Consider the following 25,159-nt stretch of genomic DNA (forward strand, 5'->3'; position numbering starts at 1 on the left):
AAAAAGATTTTTTTTCTGGAGTAAATGGGTAGCTATAAAATATTATATAGTTTGTTGGCTACAGTAGCAATATAAAAGAGAATGTTTGTTGTAGAAGCAATGTAGCTTTAAACATATAAAAGAGATATTAAATAGATTATTTGTTATAATAACAAGTTGCTCTAAACTATTAAAGAGATTGCTTGCTAGACTAGCAATGTAGTTCTAAACTATTAAAGGGATTTTTTGCTAGACTAGCAATGTAGTTCTAAACTATTGAAGAGATTTATTGAAAGAGTAACAATGTAGTTCTAAACTATTAAAGAGATTGTTTTCAAGAGTAGCAATGTAGTTCTAAACTATTGAAGAGATTGTTTGATGGGGTAACAATGTAGTTCTAAACTATTAAAGAGATTGTTTGATAAAGTAACAATGTAGTTCTAAACTATTGAAGAGATTTATTGATAGAGTAACAATGTAGTTCTAAACTTTTAAAGAGATTTATTGATAGAGTAACAATGTAGTTCTTGGATAGAGTAACAATGTAGTTCTAAACTATTAAAGAGATTTATTGATAAAGTAACAATGTAGTTGTAAACTATTGAAGAGATTGTTTGATAGAGTAACAATGTAGTTCTAAACTTTTTAAGAGATTTATTGATAGAGTAACAATGTAGTTCTAAACTATTAAAGAGATTTATTGATAGAGTAACAATGTAGTTCTAAACTATTGAAGAGATTGTTTGATAGAGTAACAATGTAGCTCTAAACTATTGAAGAGATTGTTTGATAGAGTAGAAATGTAGCTCTAAACTATTGAAAAGATTATTTGCTAGTTAAGGGGATTGTTTGATAGAGGCGCAATTTAGCTTTAAACTATTAAAGCATGTTTGTTATAGTAGCATTGTAGTTCTAAACTATTAAAGGGATTGTTTGCTAGAGTAGAAATGTAGCTCTAAACTATTGAAAATATTGTTTGCTAGTTAAAGGGATTGTTTGATAGAGGCGCAATTTAGCTTTAAACTATTAAAGCATGTTTGTTATCATTGTATTTCTAAACTATTAAAGAGATTCTTTGTTAGATTAACAATGTAGCTCTAAACTATTAAAGAGATTATTTGCTAATGTAGCAATGTAGCTCTAAACTATTAAAAAGCATGTTTGCTAGATTAGCAATGTAGCTTAACATATTAAAAAGATTTTTGCTGTAGTAGATTGGTAGCTTTAAAGTATTATATAGTTTGTTGGCTTCAGTAGCAATATAAAAGAGATTGTTTGTTGCAGAAGCAATGTAGCTTTAAACATATATTGAGATTGTTTTTTGCAGTTTGATATTTCAAACTGGGATTATTTGATCTAACAGAATTCATAGTTTGAAATATCTAAGGTCTACGGGTTAGAAAATCAAAGTTTGAGGCAAATTCTTAATTCCTTTGTAAATTGTAAATCCTCTGTGTAAATGTTTGGTCTCGATCTCAAAACCTAGTTTTGAATTTTTCTAGAATTATACGTTTCCATTTCTGAGCTCTAAACATGTAGTTTTGAGCTCTGTATTCAAAGTTTGACATAAGTCAGTATATTCTGGAATATGTGGATATAATAATATAAATCAAACAAGTATAGGACTACTGCAGTGTCTTGTATGTAGTTGTTTCAAGAGAAAGTTTCCAAGACAAAATTAAATTTTCGAATTTTTTCACCCGTTTTCATCTTCATTGGAATTTAGATTTTATTATTAAACTATTAATTAATAATTTTATTAAATGCCCCATTTTTCCTGAACCAGACTAAATCTATATTTTAGACTTACTTCCAACATACCCTCTAAAAGTATAAGTATAAATCACTTTTTGTCTGTTTGTTAGCCTCTCTGAGCATTAATTAGAAACCGCTTGACCTAATTGCCTCAAATTTTGATTTGGGAGGTAGAGCCACGGAAGATTGGTTTAAAAATTCCGAAGGGATTGACTCTAAGTAACAAACTCAAATTTTGTATTTCCTATATCTTTGAAGCCTGATTGTGTAAACCTTTGATATTTCAAACTTAGATTATGTGATCTAATAATATTCATAGTTTGAAATATCTAAGTTCTACGGCATTGAATTGGAAAGATCTAGTTATCAGAAAGTCAGAGTTTGTGGCAAAGACTTTAATGGGTTAACTTGTATTGGGAACGCTCCAGGCAAAGCTGGGTCTCCAAGCTATATCCTAGTACAAACACAAATATTCTTGCAATAAAATACCTGGAATAGTTTCTCTAAGATTTCCTTGTAAATCCTCTAGTCAGGATTATTCAAATAGTTTAATATTTAGGGCTTCTCAAATCCCAAGACAAATCCTCTTCTATATCATTCCTATTCTGTTTTCTCAATATTATTATTATTATTCTTAGATTGACTAGCTAGAGTGCCCGGCGTTGACAAGGTTATTTTAACATAAACATAACATTATAGAGACTGCAGTAGTTTACCTGTTATTGGTACAGTGAGAACCAGAAAACTCTGGAATAGGAAGTAAACTTTTACACTCTATTTATGACTTTATATAGTTCAATGAACATGAGGCACAGAAATTGTGGATACCAGGCACGATATGAGACCAGTGTTTATGTGTTAAATGTTCCTTTGTCATTTGTAAATTTACAACCATTTTGTAAATTGATATTTCATAGGTAAATAGATTAAAAAATAACATGTATAAGTATATTTTGTAAATTGTTAACACATAGTTGTAAATGCATTAGTGTCTAAGTATCATCATCATTTATTTTTAAGTTGGCAAAAATAATTTGTAAATTGTAAATAGTACATGCATATGTATCACCCATGATTTTTTTTAAGTTGGCAAAAATAATTTGTAAATTGTAAATTGTAAATTGTAAATTGTAAATTGTAAATGCACATGTATCACCCATGATTTTTTTTAAGTCTGCAAAAATAATTTGTAAATTGTAAATTGTAAATTGTAAATGCATATGTATCACCCATGATTTTTTTTAAGTCGGCAAAAATAATTTGTAAATTGTAAATCGTAAATTGTAAATTGTAAATTGTAAATTGTAAATTGTAAATGCATATGTATCACCCATGATTTTTTTAAGTCGGCGAAAATAATTTATGATTTGTAAATTGTAAATTGCAAATTGTAAATTGTAAATGCATAAGTATCACCCATGATTTTTTTTTAAGTCGGCGAAAATAATTTGTAAATTGTAAATTGTAAATTGTAAATTGTAAATTGTAAATGCATAAGTATCACCCATGATTTTTTTAAGTCGGCAAAAATAATTTGTAAATTGTAAATTGTAAATTTGTAAATTGTAAATGCATAAGTATCACCCATGATTTTTTTTAAGTCGGCGAAAATAATTTGTAAATTGTAAATTGTAAATTGTAAATGCATATGTATCACCCATGATTTTTTTAAGTCAGCAAAAATAATTTGTAAATTGTAAATTGTAAATTGTAAATGCATATGTATCACCCATGATTTTTTTTTAGTCGGCGAAAATAATTTATGATTTGTAAATTGTAAATTGTAAATTGTAAATTGTTAATTGTAAATGCATAAGTATCACCCATGATAAGTATCAAAAATACTTATTTTTACGTTGGCAAACATAAAAGCATTTTTTATCTAATTTTTTTAGAACAAAATTGTAAATTGTATGAAAGATTTATTAGTAGTATACACACATAATTTATCTAATTATAGGTTATCTAAAAATTATAATACACAAATCTAACGGTCATATAATTTAAAAATAAATATATAAATAAAATATAAAAATAAATAAATATTTTGACATATTTACAAATAATATTAGATTAATCCAAGGGTGAGATCATTAGTTTGTCTCTATTGACTTGGGGGAGGTTAGGCTTTATGTTATTGGCATAACACCACTCAGTATATCTATTTCGTTCCTTTATAAGACAATGGAGGAAAAAATGGTGTTTTCTGTTGCTCATTGAATTCAAAAATTTTTTCTTATTTTCCAAGCCAGACAAATGTCTGCTCTGCAGACTCAGTATTGGGGTGAGGAAAAGTCTTCCTCAAATTATCAATTATAACAGGATAATCTTTTCTGCATTTGTCTCTGACATGGTTCTAAATAAAGAAGAGGCTTTTTATTAAGAAACGCAATTCTAGTTCAAAAAATTCAATTTGTATACCTTTATGTGAAGGGCATCAACTCCCCTGGATATAGAATTAAACACTGCCAGCCCTAGTTTGGCATCAGGAGTTAGTTGGTCCATATCACAATTCCATAGTTTCAATCTTTCCAAGTTACACTTTAAATGATGAAATATCAATTATTATGGCCAAAGAAATATACATTTTCAGGGCATTGCATCTTCGCCACAAACTCTGGTATTCAATTTTTTTTGCAAATTTTTGTAAAAAATATCAATATTAAAGTTTGAAGTATCTAAGGCTTGCACATTTTACATCAGGGTTGCAACCCTATAGGGATTAGACAATTTGAGTTTGTGGCAAAAACTCATTTTTTTCTATTTTTAAATGATATTTCACCATGTTCTCATAAAACAAGTATGTATTATCAATGTTCTCATATTCACGCAAATACAGTTCTAGATATTTGATAGTAGGTATCGCAACTTGAGAGGTTGATTCAGAACGGTATAATGGTTACCAATAGCGAATAAATCCACCAGAGGTCACAAAAAATAAATGTCCTCTGGAATATGTATTCATTGTAACAAGGCCTGTGGTGTTCTTGTTACATTAAGTATTGTCTTGATCATCGAACTCAAAATTAGATACATTTTGCATTGCACGTGAACGCAGTATTCTATCTGTTCCTGTAACTTCAGGAATTGATTTAGATAAAATGGTGATTTTAGTTGCAATAAAATCAAGCAGTTTAGTCTTCTTGACCCGGTCTTCTTGAGTGTAAGAATTAACATTGCATCCTGCACACATTAAGAATCCTCGGAGATCAATAGGTATGCCTGAAATAACAATCATCATTAAAAATTTTTTTAAATATAATTAAAATCTATTCCTAATGAAACAAATACTACTCTTACCTAACTCTGCTATTTGCTTGCCACAATCTAAACAGAAAGCCGACCCAGGTAACAATAGAATCTTGGCTTGCATTTATTCTTGAAGTAACAGGTTCATAAGTATCATCTAATCCAGGATATGTGAGCACATCACTTAACANATTTACAATTTACAATTTACAATTTACAATTTACAATTTGCAAATTAGTTTATTCAATATTAAAATAATGTCATTATACACTTAAGCATTTACAATTTACAATTTACAAATCCTTCATTTACTTGTATATTTTTATCCATAAACAAATACATTTCCAATGAATTGTACACAAATTATAATTTATGTATATATGACAATTTACAAATAGGTTGTAAATTTACAAATGACAAAGGAACATTACACTGGTCTCATACTGAGCCTGTAATGAAATTGTGAATTGTCAACAGACCCATTTTACTTCATAAGTGATTTTATAACTTACAAGTTAAACTCTTTTCTTTGTAACAACAATCAAATGCACTTCTGTGTTTCCTTAATGTCGTCTTCCTATTCTGCAGTTCTCTGGTTATCACTGTAGTAAATCGTGATTATAGCGTGCCCGGCGTTGCCCGTGGAACTTAAAAAATTTCAAAATAGATGAAATAGAAGATTTGAGAAGTTTAAAACTTTTTCAAAAATTGTTGATATATTATAAAATTTGAAACTAACATGGCTGTTATTTCTGAACTTGACACATTCGATTAATATAAAAATCTATCTTTCTTTCTTTCTTTCTTTCTATATTTCTTTCTTTTTTTCTTTTTTTCTTTCTATCTTTCTTTCATTCTTTCAATCTTTTCTTTTTTTCTTTCTTTCTTCCTTCCTTTCTTTCTTTTTATTCGTTCTTTCTTTCTTTCTTTCTTTCTTTCTTTCTTTGTTTCTTTCTTTGTTTCTGTCTTTGTTTCTTTCTTTCTTTCTTTCTTTCTTTCTATACATTCTTTTAATATTTTCCTTCTGTCTTTTCTTTCTTTTCTTTCTTTCTTTCTTTCTTTCTTTCTTTCTTTCTTTCTTATTTATTTATTTTTTTCTTCATTTCATTATTTCTTCCTTTTTCTGTTTCTCTATTATTCAATTTCTGTTAATTTTACTTTTTGAATATTAATTTTTCTATTTTCTTTATTTTCACTGTCCTTTTTTCTTCTTAATTTAAAAAAGAATTCTTTGGTTCTATTTTCTATTTAAGTGTCCTGCTTTGTTTCAGATCTTTCTTTCTTTTATCTTTTCTTTTGCGTTCGTTTTCCTTGATATATCTCTTGTATCGAAAACTAGAATATTGAATTTCAAATTGCAGGTTAAATTTAGCATATTTTTAAATGACATCAAATTAATAAGATGCACTGTATGTTGCCTAGTTTGTTCCTGTGTTGCCTGAGGCCTAAATTAATCTGTCTGAAGAATATGTCTTGTTTATCACTGCTAAACTCCTTATACGTTCATACTTCATACTTACCTTAAACATTCAAGCATTTACTTGCATACAGACTACAGGTCTTACTTACATACATATAAGTCTTACTTACAGAAAGGTCTTACTTAAATACAGGTCTTACTTAAATACAGGTCTTACTTAAATACAGGTCTTATTTACATACAGGTCTTTCTCGCAAACATGTCTTACTTTCATACAGCTCTTACTTTAATACAGGTCTTACTTACATTTAAACCAAAATTACATACAGGTATTACTCCTATACTGGTTTTTTTAACATACAGGTCTTACTTACATAAAGGGCCTACTTACACACAGCTAGGTCTTACTTACATAAGGGACTTACTTATATACAGGTCTTTCTCACATACAGGTCTTACTTACATACAGGCCTTACTTACATACAGGTCTTACTTACACACAGGTCTTACTTAATAAGGGACTTACTTATATACAGGTTTTTCTCACATACAGCTCTTACATACATACAAGTCTTACTTACATACAGGTCTTACTTACACACAGGTTTTACCTACATACAGGTCTTACTCACATACAGGTATTACTTAAATACAGGTCTTACTTACATACAGGTCATAGGTTTACTTACATTATAAGTCTTAATTCTTCACATACAGGTCTTACTTACATACAGGCATTACTTACAAATATATTGAACTTACTAACAAAGGTTTACTTATAAGGAATAAAAGACTTATTCGTAACTGCATATAAAACGTAACACAGTTAATTCCATCAGGTGCAGTATTTTAAACCAATGCAATTTAAGTGCAACTTGATGACTCAGCAACCAAGTATTAAATCTTCGACATTAAATAGTAGTAAATGTTTAAAATATACTCAACCGTTGATAATGTATATTGTATTACATATCTTAAAGAAGAACTTGAATTTAATCAATCTGGAGAGGGGGGGGGGGGGGGGGGGGGGTGAAATCTTGGTTTTAACGAGCTGATAAAAAGAATGGAATTTTGCGGTGTACTTATAAATAAATGACTGTTTAGAGGGACTTTCATAGTTTTTATCATTCATCACGGAAAAGTGGCATTTTTAGAGAGACCGTTCGTTTTTTGTTCCAAAAATAGAGAATTCACGAACATCATTGCAGATCGCGAAGCGTAAGAAAATGGTGTTTAAATTTTGCGCATTTCAGTTTAGATAAAAGGTGATAAGAGGTATATAGTTATTTGTAGCACTTTAAAGAATCGGTTAGAATTACGTTCAACAATCTCTTTAATTAACTAATTTGTCAAATGTTCTCAACCTTTTTATAATAAAGGCTGGCAATAACCCGTCATCATCAAATATAACGTCTGTAAAATATATTTATAAAGGGTTTACTGAAAAATAATTCATAAAAACCATCTGACCACATACGGTACATAATGTACATACGATACATACGGTACATACGGTACATACGGTACTTATAGCGTCAGAAAATTAATGAAACGAAAACTTTTCTTAAATTCTCATTATTGCACAACTAGACACGGGCATTCTTTTCTTTAAAAAACGAAATATTTCAAAACTAACGAAATTTGTCGTGAACGATGGTGCCGTTCAGAAAAAATAACGAATGATGGACGAACAAATTGAATCTTAAATAAAAACGAAAAAAAAATTAAAATTAAAATTACTGAACGACTGAAAAAACGAACGAAATGAGTTGTAGACGAACGATGAACGAATTAAAAAAAAAGGTTCGCGTCCATTTCTATCTCCAACACAATTCTCATTCGTAATGTCTCTACTTCAAGGTTTATGATGACAGCCTGTGGTTTAGTTGAGGTTAAGAATCGGAAAACTATTTCTAAAAAGTTTTCTTTTATCATTTTCGATATTTTTACTGTTCCTAAATGAGCTTTTAATGAACCTAAATTCCCAGATAATAGATTCAATAGATTTACAGTTTTTCTTTTCGTCTTATTTTATATTTTTCATAAAGACACAGTCTTTAGCTAATTTCTTTTCTGTTTTTCATCTATTTTTGAAATAAATCATTTTAAATTGTTTTCAATCTAATCAAATATTTATGAGATAGTTTGCCCGAAGCACCATAAACCTCTTTGTTTTCCCCCCAATACTACCGAGCCATGAAATTCTTTAATTTTTGACAAACTCGGGGAACCTTGTTAATGCTCCATCTTTATTTTATTTAATTTTAATTTCAACTTCTTTTTCTTTTTATTTCAGTAAGTTCTAAATTCCTTCTGCTTACTTTCAAGGAATTGAGTTTTTGCCACAAACTCTAATTTATAATCCCTATATATCTGCAACCTTTGATATTTAAAACTATGAATTCTGTTACATAAAATAATTTAAGTTTAAATATCAAAGCTTTACACCACCAGGTAGCAAAGATATAGGGAATAGAAAATTTGAGTTTGTGGCAAAAATTCCGTTCCTTGATAGTAAGAAGAGGGGATTTACAACTTACTGAAATTCCATTTTTTTGGTGTTGATAATGATCCAAACCTTACAAAGTATAACAAAGTAGATGTTAAATTAGTTCCACATTTATTAGGGTTGGCTCGGTTGGTCCTCGTCAGTTCTTGAGTTCGTGGTTTCTGTCATCAAGATTCAAAACAAACTCAACAAACCCCTTTTCTTATTCCCTCACACTTTCTTTACCTCCCTTTATATATCCTTTACATTTCCGGCGGTAATCCTTTAAAAGGGACTGTAGTCGTTTTTTCAAGTGAACCTCCATTTAAAGAGGAACATGCCTGATTTATAACGGTTCCCTGGAAACTTTTATCTGATCAATATTATGGAAATTTATTAATTGTGATTATAGTTTCTACATGGTTTTCCTGAAGTAGAAATGCGCAATCGGCAATTGTCAATCCAAAATAATTATTTTTTTAAATTATAAACATCGATATTTGATCATATAAATCTTTTAATGGTACCGTTGTGAATCAGACATGCCACTTAATATAAAAGAAAGCACACTTGAAATTGCGTTTACAGACTCTTTACCGTAAATTCTCCACCAAACAAAACCTACACCATCCAATTTAGCATTATTTCCATTCGTCTCCAATATTTTTCTGCTCCAAATATTTTGTTGTGTTGAAAGACTAGATGATCAAGTATCCCGTGTTGTATCTAATCAAGGTTGGATTAGGAATATGTATATATAACAAATTGTTTTATGTGTGAACCATTGTGTGGAGTGTAAATGAGACTATTGAGTGTTCAGAAGAAATATATATTTTTTTAGATATTTCTGAACTTAGTAGGGTACAGGGTTACCCGCAATAATGAGACTTCAGAGACGACTGTACGGAATTTATACTGCCTGTTTCTTTATATTCATGGTTTCCTGCAGTTGCAAACTTATTTCTTTCTTTTGAAAATCATTTAATGATCCAAAATTAAGATAGAAAACTTAATTCAACCTTGGAATCGTCATATTCAAAGACTTTCAGGTTGTCTTTACAGTATCATCCTTTGTGGGTAACCCTGTATCTTGACGGATGAGATGGATGAGATGAGTGGAGGGGTATGGATGAGATTAAACTGTATATATTATGGATGAGATGAGTGGAGGGAGTATGGATGAGATTAAACTGTAATATTTAGGATGAGATGAGTGGAGGGGTATGGATGAGATTAAACTGTATATATTAAGGATGGATGAGATGAGTGGAGGGAGTATGGATGAGATTAAACTGCTGGCTGGAATATTCCAGAACATTCTCCAAAATGGAAAGGTGAAGATTTATTTATCTTCTTAATATAACCCAGTCCATAGAATTTATTGCATCTATTTATATCAAACTAAAACATTATCTTTTTTTTTTCACTTTTTACGAAAATTCTAAAAATGTTTTTATCAGATATTAAAAGGTTCTTTGCTGTATCGTTAGTTAGGTCTGAAGTTTTGCATTTTTAATTAAACTTTGCTATTCAGATTCAGATTTAATTGGCTTAAAACTCAATAATACTTTGCTCATTTATGGCTTGATGAGCCGTTCCTGCCTTTAAGCCATTAAATAAAAATGAAGATTAGAATTTATTTTTGAACATTTAGTAACAATGCTTTAACACTCGGCCACGACAAATTAAAGAAAATTATGCAATTATGCATAGAGTGTGTTAAGTGTGCTGAGAAAAAGAAAAAATATTAAACATAGAGTTTTTTTTATGCTGAGGCATCAATTTTGATAAATGTAGACGTTAATACTCTGAAGAAAGCTTATCAATCTAAACCATGCCCGGACATCCGTTCTTTTTGTTTATTGGGTTACACACAGGATGAGATTTCAAAGACGACTGTGCAGAATTTATTCTCACTTTGTTTTTTGGTATTTATATGTTCCCTGGAGCTGGAAACTCTTTTGGTTGCTAAATAATTTAATTCCCCATTTAAAAACTTAAAACTAAAAACTGAAAATCAAATTAAATGTTCTGGGACTGATTTTAATGAACTGGAGAGGTCGCTGAACTATAATCCACCATAGATTATAATCCTCCTGAATCTTTAACTTTAAATCGGTGATTCAAGATTTTGTACGGGTTGAACTTGGTTTGAAAGTTCATTTTTATATAATGTTGGTTTATTTATAAAATGTTGTGTTATTTATTAAATGTTGGTTTATTTATTAAATTCCACTGGGAAAAGGACGCTGAGGATTCTTGTCCGGAACTAGCATAACATTAAGAATTGGAGAAGTAGAAGGTTGAGGGGGGGGGGGGTAGGGTAGGGGGATACAACAGTGCTTCTACTTTCAGAGCATATTGATGAAGGAAACCTTCTTTTATGAAACATGTACAATGTACATTTGTACGGGAAAATTTTCATTTTACATTATAAGCAATTGCAATTGGCCATTTTACATGCATATATAGAATTATTGAAAATGGAAAATTTGTCTATGAAACCCAGTTTCGTGGATTTATTCTGTCTGAAGTTTCCCGTTCCAGGGGATTGGGGTAGGAACAACACACGTCGAGGAAATTTATTCAATGTGTTATGTCAATTTAGTTTAGGATTGCTACAGAGGTGTAGGGGAGTCTGGCTTGTAGAAAGGTACTATGGAAAATTGGACAAGTGATAGAGGAGAAGGGGGGGGGGGATAACTTCCAGATATTATCAAACCATCGTACATAACTGCTTAGGCGGTAGGTTTTAAGGCCACAGCCTTATAGAATTTTGATGTTAAAAATGCTTTTAATAGAAACAGTTGATTAAACAACAGTTCTAAATAGGAATATATCAATTTTAAGACAATTTAAAGGTTTTGCAGATGGAGAAGCATCATGAATAAGTTATTATATCATTTTCAAATTTTAAATATTTTGACAGATATTTCTATGGTCCCTTCTCTTTTACCTTTTTGGGGGTATTAGGTGAAACGCTTTCTTCTGTAGTATTTTCTGAGAAATTACTTCTGCAGTCTTTGTGTTTCAGAAAAATGGATAAAAATTCATTATATGTTATAAGTTTGAACGTTGATTAGTTATCATAATAGTTTTTCAGCAGTGGAGAAACCACAATTAAAAATAATCATTTTTCAAGATTATAAAAACTGATATCTAATTCACATACTTGATCAGACAAAGCTTTTAATGGTACAGTTGTGAATCGGGAATTGTCATCTTTGCATGGAGGGTTTACTTGAAATTATGCTTACTGTCCCTTTTAAACTATTCCATTTTGTACTTATTAATAATTTAAAAGAAACATTCTTGAAAAAGATAAAAAAATCTCCAGAAAAATTCTATTTGTCTGATGTTGATTAACTTATAAACAGGATAATCAAATTTTAATTTCTTTCCCTCTGCTCGCCACCAATGTTGTCAAAAACATTTCTTTCAGGTTCTTTAGTAAGTACATTTTTATAGCCTTAAACATTTTTATAGTCATAAATATTTTTATAGCCATAAACATTTTTATAGCCATAAACATTTTTATAGCCATAAACATTCTTACAGTCATAAACATTTTGAAACTGCTACGCGTTCGCTTCTAGCTAAAGTTTAAAATGAGTAATTGGCAAAATACTGCTCGATTTTTGCGTGAGAGCATCTTGGTTTGCAGTGTCCATACCATTTTTTAATATATATATTTTATTTTATTTCTGGAAAGAATCTTAACATTAAATATTCAGAAGGTCGACCCTCTCACCTCATTAATATATAAATATATCATTGGGTCCAATATTCCCAATATTTCCTGTCAAAATAAATATTAAATTAACCTTTTTCTCTAAAAGTATCAATTATCTTAAATTCTCGAAAAATCTATAGAAAATTGTCATGATTTTAAAATCTTCTTTTCAGTGTATACCTTATACAAATCAATGAACAATCCCTTTATTATATATTTTAGAACCTGCAGCCCCTGGTTTCTGAGTTTATTATATATTTTAGAACCTGCAGCCCCTGGTTTTCTGAGTTTATTATATATTTTAGAACCTGCAGCCCCTGGTTTCTAAGTTTATTATATATTTTAGAACCTGCAGCCCCTGGTATCTAAGTTTATTGTATATTTTAGAACCTGCAGCCCATGGTATCTGAGTTTATTATATATTTCAGAACCTGGAGCCCCTGGTTTCTGAGTTTATTATATATTTTAGAACCTGCAGCCCCTGGTTTCTGAGTTTATTATATATTTTAGAACCTGCACCCCCTGGTTTCTGAGTTTATTGTATATTTTAGAACCTGCAGCCCATGGTATCTGAGTTTATTATATATTTCAGAACCTGCAGCCCCTGGTTTCTGAGTTTATTATATATTCTAGAACCTGCAGCCCCTGGTTTCTGAGTTTATTATATATTTTAGAACCTGCAGCCTCTGGTTTCTGAGTTTATTACACAAACTGGAAAACTAGAAACACAACTAAGGCAAACAGTCCATTTATATTTTGGTTAAATTCTAGATTTTTTTATTTAAGGTTTTTCAATTAAATATTTGTGTTTTTAGAATCAAGTTTAACATATTTACAAAATATTTGATCAATTAATTCATATGCCAATCAAACAATCAACCAACCATACAATCTGATTAACGCTGATAAATTGACCTTTCAAATAAAAAAAATACTAAAACCAATCAGATCTTACTTGTTCTGAATTATGATTATTTTAAATTATTCAAAAGACGGACAATTAGTCAATTGTCAATTATTTAATGCAGTTTTTGTGAAGAACAAAAAAGGATTGAATGCAGGATTACTATCTATTCTAAGAGGGGGTAAGCTTCTGAAAAGACATGCAGTTCATAAACTTTAAACGGCAAACATGTAATTTCTTAGGGGGGGAAGGGTCACTGCCCTGGATACGCCCCAGAATACAGTTCTTTAAAATCTTTGTAATTTTCAAGCAAAAATGCTGTTTAAATGTGAATTAAATTCTAGACAAAATTCCCTTATTCCCAAATTTGAAACATTTGTTTTGTATTATTCTCCAAATTCTGGTTTCAACCAAGATGGCGACAGTTCTTGAATATTAATGTATTGTGATGTGTACAGAGCGACCTCCAAGACCCTGTCAGCTGTTCTTGAATCCTTTAATGTTATTGCTGCGAGGGCCAGCAATTCTAACAGTAAGTAAAAATCATTATTTTTTACTTTACAAACAATTGGACAAGTAAGAAGGTTATCTCTCCATATTCGGAAAAATATGTACAATACAATGTACATATTTATGCTACTATAGATCCATTTTTTAAATGGAACTAATTATTCTAAAAATCCGCCAAACTTCTAGCTATATGTAATTGTACACCGTGCAATGTACAGGGAAAGATTGAACTTGTATACACTAGGTTTTAGATAAAAATAATGTAAATCTTTATTAGGATGCTGAAAATAATTTAAATATAGTGAAGATCCTTAAAATTGTACAAATTATTATACGGTTAATTTTCGATTTTAAGGACTATCTATAATCTATATGTATAAAGTTGTAATCTCTGTTTGTATGTTTGTTTAAGTTTGTTTGTCCGGTCACAACTCAGGAACTCCTAGACCGATTTGCCTGCAAATTTGGATTGGGGAAATCGGGAGACCCACGGAAATGTTATTAGCTTGGTTTTGAGACTCTAAGTTGAGTGGGTCGACTTTAATAGAGAAAATTTATTTTCCCGATAAAATGGTTTAAGTGCGGGTAAACGGCGGAGTAACTTTAAGAACCTTGGCAGCGCTGGGTTCCCAAACTAGTATAATGTGTGCATAAAGTTGTAACCTCTGTTTCTCTGTTTGTTTATTTGTTTGTCCGATCGTAACTAAAGAATCCCTGGACCGATTTGCCTTAAATTTTGATTAAGAAACTCGGGAGAACCACGGGATTGTTCTTAGCTTGGGTGTGAAATTCTAAGTTGAATGGGTCTACTTTTATAGGGAAAAAGCTAAAATCGTAATTTACGACCAAAGGCGGGTAAACGGCTAGAGTAACAATGAGTACCCTGGGCAACGCTGGGTTCTCAAGCTAGTGAATTATAAAGTTCATATTTTTCTCCTTTGAAGTTGAGCATTCTACAATCCTAGGATATTTTAACCAATTCACATTTTTAAATTGTTTTTATATTTTACGCTTGACATACTGACAGTTTGTTTTTAATCTTTGTGAAGAAACAATCTCAAGAACTGACGAGGGTCAACCCAGACCGAAATATATTTTCAATAAATGTGGAACTAACATCTACTTTTTTACTCTACAGAGGTTTGGTCCATCACCATCACCGAATTTTAAATTGATATTAAAAATTCTAACGTAAAGTAAAGAAAAAAATAAATATCTCTTGAACTTTGAAAAGATATAAACATAAAATATATTTATTACAAAAAAAATACAAGAAAAGACTTAAAGTTAAAAAAACCTTTCTTTTTTTGTGATTTATTGACTTAAATTGCTGTCAAAGAATTTTAAAATTCCATTATAAAATCCAATTTTAGGATAATTTTTCGGCAAAAAAATACAAAATTTTGTTACCATCCACCATATCGCTCAAAGTCCAAGCTGAAGTAAAATACACCCAGAGTATAAATAAATACAATACATTAGGGTTAGATACATTCAAGGAAGATAAACCAGGAAATTATTTGTTTACAAATCAAGTTACTGCCGTTTCTGGGAGTAATATGAAACAAAACTCACCCTGACCAGCACTGAGTTTGTTTACATTCCTGCCAGGAACTGCAGCATACTTTAATGTAAACAAAATGAAGTACACTTTAATAGAAACAAACTGCAGTACACCATAATTGTAAACAAAATGTAGTACACTTTAATGGAAATAAACTGCAGTACACTTCAATGAAAACAAACTGCACTTTATTAGAATTTAAACAAGCTGCAGTACACTTTAATGTAAACAAACTGCGGTACACTTTAATGTAAACAAACTCTGCAGTACACTTAAATGTAAACAAAAATATGTGGTTTTCTGGTGTTTCTTTCTTGGCTAGAAGGGTGTTTCTCCCTACTGTACTAATGAGCATTGAATAGGGCGGAGAATACATATAAAATCCATTACAAGGTAGAACATAGCAGACCATCTTATCATATCATTACATTCAATTTACATACATTAACGATAATTTGACAAAATTGACAACATTTGTACAATATAATATGGACAACATTTCAAATTTGAACTTTTTACAATGTAAATCTGCGTATCTACTTTATATGTAGTTATTTTTGTGTGTCTGTTTTTGTTGTATAGTTTAACAATAAGGAACACATTAGGTTTTGTTGTATAGTTTAACAATAAGGAACACATAAGGTTTTGTGAATTGAAAAGTTAAGTTTAAGTTGTATTAATCGTCTGTCAGATCCGTTGTTTCTTCATGAGATTATCAAGTTTTAATTGGTTTTCAGAAACTGATAAACTTGGCTTACCCTTTTCTTCTTAATTCTTATCTTTTTACCACTAACAGCTTAATTTTCTATTCTTTAAAATTGTAAAAAAATGGTAATCGTAAAAATACTATTTGTTTATGCCATGGGGAAAGGAAGTAATAACCCCCCCCCCCCTAAAAAAATAAGGAGGCTTTAAGACTTTGATATAGAGGTGGAGGGAGGGGGATACGCAGCTCAGCGTGAAAATGCGCAAAAACGGAAAAAACCATTATTCACGTACATCATTCTCTAAATAAAGAAGTTAATTTAATTGTCACTGCATTGCGCACAAATCTAACGCGTAAAATTACGCCGCGCAGGAAATAAAAAAATCACCGTTTCTTCAAGTTGGGTGATTTGTTTGTTTTCTTGTAAATATGGGCTTTTTTCCAATATTGTCTTTTTCTGCGGTTTAAAAACTGTCTGGAGATGTCAAACTGTTTTAATATTTGCTGTTTTTGTTGCAATATTTTAATATTGTTTGCTCAATTCTTCAAGGGAATGATTCGTACATATTTCAAGCATACTCCCCCCCCCCTCCCCTGCTGGACCTTTTCTCATCCTCTTCCCTCTCCTCTTTTCTTCCTGTCTCCTATCCTGTTCCCCCTCCTTCCTCCTTTCTTCATGTCTTCTATCCTGTCTCCCCTCCTTCCTCCTTTTCTTATTTATCCCACTCCCCAAAAAACTTATTCCCCTTCTGTATCCCTCCCTCTTTCTGTAACTATCGTATAAGGAAGGATATAAAATATCTGTGCGTACAAAACCTGGTTGTAAAACTACGCATCTGTGCGTAGTTTACGAGGTTTAAGGATGCGTATACTTTATGAGGCTTACAAGGGAAGGACGAGAGAGAAACCCATATATGTACAATGTAGATTTATATAATAATATATTACAACATTACAATAAGTTCATGTGTGTTGTTAATCTGAACTGGACTATTTAAAAGCGTGACTGAACTGAACTAAATAAAATTGAACTAAACTAAAAAGAAGCGTACTGAACTGAACTAAATAATACTGAACTGAACTAAATAAAACTAGACTGAACTAAATAGAAGCAAACTAAATTAAACTAAATAAAACCGAATTGAACTAAATAAAACTAGACAAAACTGAATATAAGCGTACTGAAATGAACAAAATAAAATGGAACTAAATTAAACTGAACTGAACTGAATAAAACTGAACTAAACTAAACAAAACTGAACTGAACTAAATAAACCTGAACTGAACTAAATAAACCTGAACTGAACAAAATAAAACTGAACTGAACTAAATAAACCTGAACTGAACAAAATAAATCTGAATTGAACTAAATAAAACTGAACTGAACTAAATGAAACTGAACTGAACTAAGTAAATCGAACTATACTGAAAGCTCTAAAACCCGTTCTAAAATTTGATAAAATTAACAGATATTAACAAATTTTTCCTCTTCTTAATTGTTATGACATTTGTGAGAATATTATGTTTGGTTAATATCTCGACAAAATAAAACTGAAAGATAAGATAAATATTTGGAAAACTAAAAATTAAATCCAGATTAGAAGATAATTTTTCTAATCCAGAAATTCAATTTGCAGTCAAGGGGAATTCGAGGGAATTTGAGACTGTAGAAACAATGAAGATTGAAGAACATAATAATTTCAACAAAAGAATACATTAATCTATAAATTGGCTACCTTGATTTTCCTAGATGTAAGCCTGTAAGGTCGTGGTTTAAAATGTCTTTTTAAAAATAGTCTTTTAAAGATTGGTGTTTACTGAAGAATTTGTTTTTTTATTATTTACTATATGAACTGTACTGCAGGTTCTAGTCCTGATATATAAACTGTACTGTACTGCAGGTTTATAGTTCTGAAATATGAACTGTACTGCAGGTTCTAGTCCTGATATATATAAACTGTACTGCAGGTTCTATTCATGATAAACAAACTGTACTGCAGGTTCTAGTCATCATAAAAAAACTGTACTGTACTGCAGGTTCTATTTCTAAAATATAAACTGTACTGCAGGTTCTAGTCCTGAAATATAAACTGCACTGCAGGTTCTAGTCCTGATATATAAACTGTACTGCAGGTTCTAGTCCTGATATATAAACTGTACTGCAGGTTATAGTCCTGATATATAAACTGTACTGCAGGTTCTAGCCCTGATATATAAACTGTACTTTAGGTTTTAGTCCTGATATATAAACTGTACTGCAGGTTGTAGTCCTGATAAATAAACTGCACTGCAGGTTCTAGTCTTGATAAACAAACTGTACTACAGGTTCTAGTCCTGATATATAAACTGTACTGAAGGTTCTAGTCCTGATATATAAACTGTACTGCAGGTTATAGTCCTGATATATAAACTGTACTGCAGGTTCTAGCCCTGATATATAAACTGTACTGCAGGTTCTAGTCCTGATATATAAACTGTACTGCAGGTTGTAGTCCTGATAAATAAACTGCACTGTAGGTTCTAGTCCTGATAAACAAACTGTACTGCAGGTTCTAGTCCTAATATTTAAACTGTACTGCAGGTTCTAGCCCTGATAAAAAAAAATGTACTGCAGGTTCTGGTCCTGATAAACAAACTGTACTGCAGGTTCTAGTCCTGAAATATAAACTGTACTGCAGGTTCTAGTCCTGATATATAAACTGTACTACAGGTTCTAGTCCTGATATATAAACTTAACTGCAGCTTCTAGTCCTGATATTTAAACTGTACTGCAGGTTCTAGTCCTGATATATAAACTGTACTACAGGTTCTAGCCCTGATATATAAACTGTACTGCAGGTTCTAGTCCTGATATATAAACTGTACTACAGGTTCTAGTCCTGATAAACAAACTGTACTACAGGCTCTAGTCCTGATATATAAACTGTACTGCAGCTTCTAGTCCTGATATATAAACTGTACTGCAGGTTCTAGTCCTGATATATAAACTGTACTGCAGGTTCTAGCCCTGATATATAAACTGTACTGCAGGTTCTAGCCCTGATATTGGACACTGCCTGACCCAGGTCTATATACACAACAAGGCGATGGAATCTTATCTAACAGCAATCACTAAGTAAGTAATATAAACATATTTACAATGCAAGATTTTCGCGGATTTTGTACGTCATGCACTGTTATATTCACGTTGTTTAGTCAGCCCTATATGAACAAGATTTAAGATGTACCAAGAAATAATAAAGTTTAAGACAAGAGTATTCAAAACTATAAGAAATTATACGAATGCATTAGAAACAAAAATTTCAAAGGGACTGTAAAGGCAAAATGAAAAGGGCGAGTTTTATCTATCTCGAGAATTTTTATAAAACTATGTCAAATTTTTACCAAAATCGGGGTTTACCAAATTTGGTAGAAAAATAGTACAGGAACAGATCATGTTCATCAAATACGCAGACAATCTGAAAACCACGATATCCCAGAGGAGGTTTGCTATTATTTGAATTCAATAATTTTTCCTTTTTGATAGAATGAATTGATAATATAATTATTATGTCCGTATCACGTGACCGAACTTATTTATCATATTGTAGAAGCAATAGTTTGATTCTCTATGAAAGTATGGAATGCTCGAGAATTATGAGGAAAATCTGAGAAACAGGAAAACTGGAATCCATATTAATTATATCTATTAAAAATGAAAAATAAAAATTGCAAAATTGTAATAGGAGCAAACCTAAGTGACTTAGGCTCCTCTGGGATATCGTCGTTTACAGATTGGTTGCGTATTTGCTGAATATGATCTGTTTATTCTTACTATTTTTATACAAAAATTTTCGATTTTGGTATAAATTTGACACAGTTTTTTTGATCAATTTCTCGAGACAGGAACATCAGATAGAACTCGCAAGGGTTTCAATCAACTTCTAAGTAACTTAGATTTCAGCCTATACACCCTTTCATTTTTCCTTTACAGTCCCTTCAATATAAAAAGATTTTGTTTTACCAAAAGAAAAACCTTAATTGAGGACTTGTCAAGAAAGACAATAATTAGACATCATTTGTTTAGGACAATCATTGCTTATTGTTACAAACTGTATATATGCATATCTATTTCTATCTATATAGACTTTGCTTGTCTGTTTGTTCGTATCCAATAAACGTCAAAATTGCTCAACCGATCATGCCCAAATTTTATGTGGGACCTCAAAAGTTTAAAAAATTAGCCTCCAACAAATTTCAATTTTCTTTAAATTTGGAAAATCCACTAAATATTTTGATAAAATCCGCAAACTTTTTAGTTTTCGTTTTACAATGTATACAAAGAGAAAATGTTCACAATTGAAATAGAATATGTATATATATTTATATATATATATATATATATACAATTGAAATAGAATATATATTATATTCATTTAAATATTTATCATATATTTTATGCATATTTGTTTACTATTCTCTTAAAAGGGATTGTAGTTGAAATTTTTAGTGACCTTCATTTAAAAAAGGGGCATGCCCGATTCACAACCATATCCTTGAAACCTAAATAAATAAATAAATGGGGTGAATATAAAGAATAAATAAATGAATATTGCAGTGGGTGTAGGTGAATGAATGAATGTATATTCTAGTGGTCTATGTAACGGTGTAAATGGTTTGCTCCGGAGTAGAAGTGAGGAGATGAAGAGAAGCCTGGGTAACCTAGAGAAGCAGCACTCTAGAGAGTTCAAGAAGCTCCACCACAACATCAAGAGGAAGATGGAGCTAGTCAACAAGCTGCAGAAGAAGTTGAAGAAGGAGAACGCTGCCGGGAGTAACAAGGAGGAGGTGGATAAACTCTCAGGTGGGGTTTTATCAAGTGATGTGCATTAAGTTTCTGATTCGTTTTTTGCCTATATTTTCTCCAGGGTAAAATTGGGCATATAGTGTACGAAAAGCAAATAGAATAATTTTTTTTGAATTATTTGATTAACTTAAATTAGGCCACATTTTGTCCCTGAAAGAAAATATATGTAAAAAACGAACCAAAAATAAACGTGTTAGAACGAGGGTTTTTGGATCTTTTTCCTTTTTTTCTATGAATAAAAGTATTGATAACTGGAGTAAAATGATTATTGTAAATTTTACTATTAAATCATATAAACAATTTATCCGGTTTTGGCATGACAGTAAGTTAAGTACAATATTGTACCCATTTCAATCATTTTTAACATCATATTATGAACGACTAAATGGGTAACACGTTGCATGACGTCGCCGGTTTAAATTTGATTTAAATTCACTAAATAAAACATGTCTGAAATTATTTCTTTCCACTGTTATTCATGTAAATGATTTTTTTGTGAAATTTTGTTTTCTTTATAGATGTATAATCATTAAACTTCAGATTTTATCAACACTCTAAAATGAATAAATCAATAGAAATTATTAAAAACAAAATGAAAGATCAATGTTTTTAATTGAGTTTTATCATTAATTTCTCTCGCGCGCTTGCAAAACATTATGCTTTCAAATTGTTAAATTCATGGCATAATTCACACGCTCGATCTTTTAATATTTGAAATCTAAATTGATAGATCTAAGATGGAATAACAACTAAACCTTAAAGGGTCTGTAAGCAAAATTTCAAGTGACCCTCCATGCAAAGATGGCAATGCCGAATTTACAAATATCTTTGTGTCTTTAAACTGTTGGTTTTCATTTGTGGTTTCACATTCGTTAACTGTTTAAGAAATCGTTAACGGCCCAGCAGTTAACAGTTAATAACAATATAAACGGTTTAAGAAATCGTTACAACAATTCATAAACTGTTAGAGAAATCGTTAAGGGCGCAGGCCGGTAACGAACGGTTTTTTTTACAGTATTAATAGTTTTAAAAATCGTCAACAGCATAGCCATTAATGGTTTATTACAGAATTAACGGTTCCTGAAATCATTAACGGTCTTTTGTAATATTAACGGCGTAAAACTTCTACAATAATTCGAGGTTTTGCAAATTCCAAAACTGTTCATACTGAACATTTTCTTTACTTCTTTTATGCCTAATTATTCCCCTATGAGGCTTGATTAAAGAAGAGTAATTTCAACAAAAAATATTTCTTAGTTTTAAAAATCTGGGAGGTTCTTTAAATGTTTAAAAAAAAACCAAAGCTAATAATACTAGGTGTAAGTTTTACTTTAATTGCATGTTGCTCAAGAAAAAGCATTGTGAAGTCAAATTATTTCCAACTTAGTTACTTGTAATTTTCACCATTATTAAAACAAAAATCCAGGTTAAAAAATTTGTCAAATTCTCTGTCTTCTCTACATTCTCTACATTTTTCTTTTAACAGATAATGCTAAAAAATTATTTTCACGATTTTATTTAAAAAATTATTCTTCACTTATTTCCACAGATAAACTATATAAGTTTTTGCAGATGCGCTGTCCAAAGTTGGGGTCACCAATTTAGAGGCCATGAGAACGGACTCTAAAAAACGCAAGAATAACTATTCCAGTATATATTTACTCATAACTTAACAGACTTAGTAATACAGGCCTGCTTAACATGCTTAGTTATACAGGCCTAGCTTAACAGACTTAGTTATACAGGCCTAGCTTAACAGGCTTAGGAGAACTATCAATGTTTACATATCACACGAGATAGATGAAAGTAAAATGCCTCGTATTATTCTCAGCTGACTCTGTGTACTGTTGTGGAACTCTCTTACAGAGGCCGACTATCGTCTTCCACAATATCCATGAATATTTATCTGATCAATAATGTGAGAGATATTGCCGTTTTTATTGTTAAAAGGATTTAGTTCTGATAATTCCCAAATGTTTTTCTGCAGTGTAAATTTGCAAGTCACTTTTGTGAAAATTGTCAAAAGTTTAAAAAATAGTCAATATTCAAAATTATAAACATTGATATCTAAATAATAATTGATCAGAAAAAACCTTTGTTAATCAGGCATTCTCATCTTTGCTTGGAGGGTCACTTGAATATATTACAAACAGTCCTTCTTTTCGAAGTTAGGTTGAAAAGTTCTTAACAAAGTCTGTATTCACTCTTGTTTTATATGTTCTAGAACACTCCATAATGTTCTCCTGGGAATAATTTACTACCCCTGGAGCTTGAGAAATTATTAAACATTCGTCCTGGATAAACTTCTTTAAAGATTTTCTGTTTTTTTAGAAGTTCTTACACAGACAAGGAAAAGTTTAGCTGCAGAATACAGGGTGTTAGAGGAACAGGTACAGGATAGTTTAATGGTTACAGGGTGTTAGAGGAACAGGTACAGGATAGTTTAATGGTTACACAGGGTGTTAGAGGAATAGGTACAGGATAGTTTAATGGTTACAGGGTGTTAGAGGAACAGGTACAGGATAGTTTAATGGTTACAGGGTGTTAGAGGAACAGGTACAGCATAGTTTAATGGTTACAGGTTGGAACATTTTTCAATCTTCATTTTTGTTAGATAATGGATTCAGCAGGAAAAACTATAAGCATTGTCGTAACAACATGAATTGAAACATTGTTATCTTTATATGTAATTAAAAAAAATATAAAATTCACAACAAAATCATATTCATAGTGCATATTAATTAATTTCTTTTTTAATGATTTTAAAATATTGTTTTCGGAAAATCTCTAAAACTAGTTTTAAAAAAATTACAAATCTTGGAATTTTGGTTTTTTCAAAGATTTTGACTGCTGAAGATCGTTTTCTTTAGGATTATAGTTCTTTATTAAATAAAGTTTGAAAAACTTGAATATCTAGACAATAAAGCTCGGGGAGAGATTTAGTGCAATATCGTGACAATTCTTAGATTTTGAATATACTTGTATATTTATCGGATATATTTGGATATTCATTGGGTATATTTAGATATTTATTGGATATATTTGGATATTCATTGGGTATAGTTGGATATTTATTGGATATATTTGGATATTTATTGGGTATATTTGAATATTTATTGGTTATATTTAGATATTTACTTGTTACATTTGGATATTTATTGGCTATATTTGGATTTTTATTGGTTATATTTGGATATTTATTGGGTATATTTGGATGTTTATTTGTTAAAGGAATTGAGTTTTTGCCTCAAACTAGCATTTTCTAACCTCTATATCTTTGCAATCTGATGATGTAAGCCTTTCATTTTTCAAACTTAGACTATTTGATCTAACAGAATTAATAGTTTGAAATATCAAAGGTCTAGGAAAACGGGTTGCAAAGTTATAGGAATTAGAAAATCAGAGTTTGTGGCAAAAACTCAATTCCTTTGGATATTTATTGGATATATTTGGATATTTATTAGATATATTTGGATATTTATTTGTTAAATTTGGATATTTATTTGATATATTTGGATATTTATTGGTTATATTTGGATCTTTATATATGTAAAATCTGGGAGTCTTCAGCAAAAATCTGGGAGTCTCCAACAAAAATCTGGGGTCCCCAATAAAAAGCTTGGGGTCTTCAAAAAAAATCTGGGGGTCTCCAATGAAAATCTGGGGTCCACAATAAAAATCTGTGGTTTCCGATGAGAATCTGGAGATCTTCATTGAAAATTTGGTTGGAGGGTTCCGATAAAAAGATTGGGGTTCCAATGGCAATAAGACGTTCATGCGGGTCTCCGATGTAATGGGGTCTCCAATTTAGTACTCCAACGATGATGAATTCATCCCAGACTTATTGTTTCTAAAAAACATTGTAATGTATATTGGATATGGATATACTGGGATATAAGCATGGATATATATGGATAAAAAAGGATTATCAATAATGCGGGTTTCACGGTAGGTGTTTACTGTTACATGTTTTATTGTTTTTCCCTCAAAATAAGCGTTTATAC

General features: G+C 30.7%; 1 protein-coding gene and 1 long non-coding RNA gene across 2 annotated transcripts; one reads left to right on the forward strand and one right to left on the reverse strand.

Moving 5' to 3' along the window:
- Nucleotides 1–3,794: 3,794 nt before the first annotated feature.
- LOC111694789 (uncharacterized) lies at nucleotides 3,795–5,166 on the reverse strand. The gene is made up of 3 exons (XR_002763714.1): nucleotides 5,035–5,166; nucleotides 4,156–4,956; nucleotides 3,795–4,090 (listed from the first exon to the last, which is right to left on the reverse strand). It is a non-coding gene; the product is annotated as an uncharacterized LOC111694789 (long non-coding RNA).
- Nucleotides 5,167–10,080: 4,914 nt separating this feature from the next.
- On the forward strand, nucleotides 10,081–23,726 carry LOC111694778 (MTSS1-like protein). The gene is made up of 6 exons (XM_023463795.1): nucleotides 10,081–10,226; nucleotides 13,300–13,361; nucleotides 13,988–14,061; nucleotides 19,340–19,424; nucleotides 20,941–21,152; nucleotides 23,487–23,726. The coding sequence occupies exons 1-6, from the start codon at nucleotides 10,116–10,118 to the stop codon at nucleotides 23,576–23,578; spliced, it is 636 nt and encodes a 211-aa protein (XP_023319563.1). The 5' UTR covers nucleotides 10,081–10,115; the 3' UTR covers nucleotides 23,579–23,726.
- Nucleotides 23,727–25,159: the final 1,433 nt, after the last annotated feature.

The sequence above is a fragment of the Eurytemora carolleeae genome, unplaced genomic scaffold (assembly GCF_000591075.1).
Source record: "Eurytemora carolleeae unplaced genomic scaffold, Eaff_2.0 scaffold9, whole genome shotgun sequence".
NCBI lineage: Eukaryota > Metazoa > Arthropoda > Copepoda > Calanoida > Temoridae > Eurytemora > Eurytemora carolleeae.

Bases quoted from the DNA above. Each gene is read 5' to 3' on its own strand.
- LOC111694778 (XM_023463795.1), top strand. From the start codon at position 10,116: ATGGATGAGATTAAACTGTATATATTAAGGATGGATGAGATGAGTGGA. The intron at 10,227-13,299 runs GTGAAGATTTAT...TATATATTTTAG, and splicing joins ACATTCTCCAAAATGGAAAG to AACCTGCAGCCTCTGGTTTC. The intron at 19,425-20,940 runs GTAAGTAATATA...TGTATATTCTAG, and splicing joins TATCTAACAGCAATCACTAA to TGGTCTATGTAACGGTGTAA.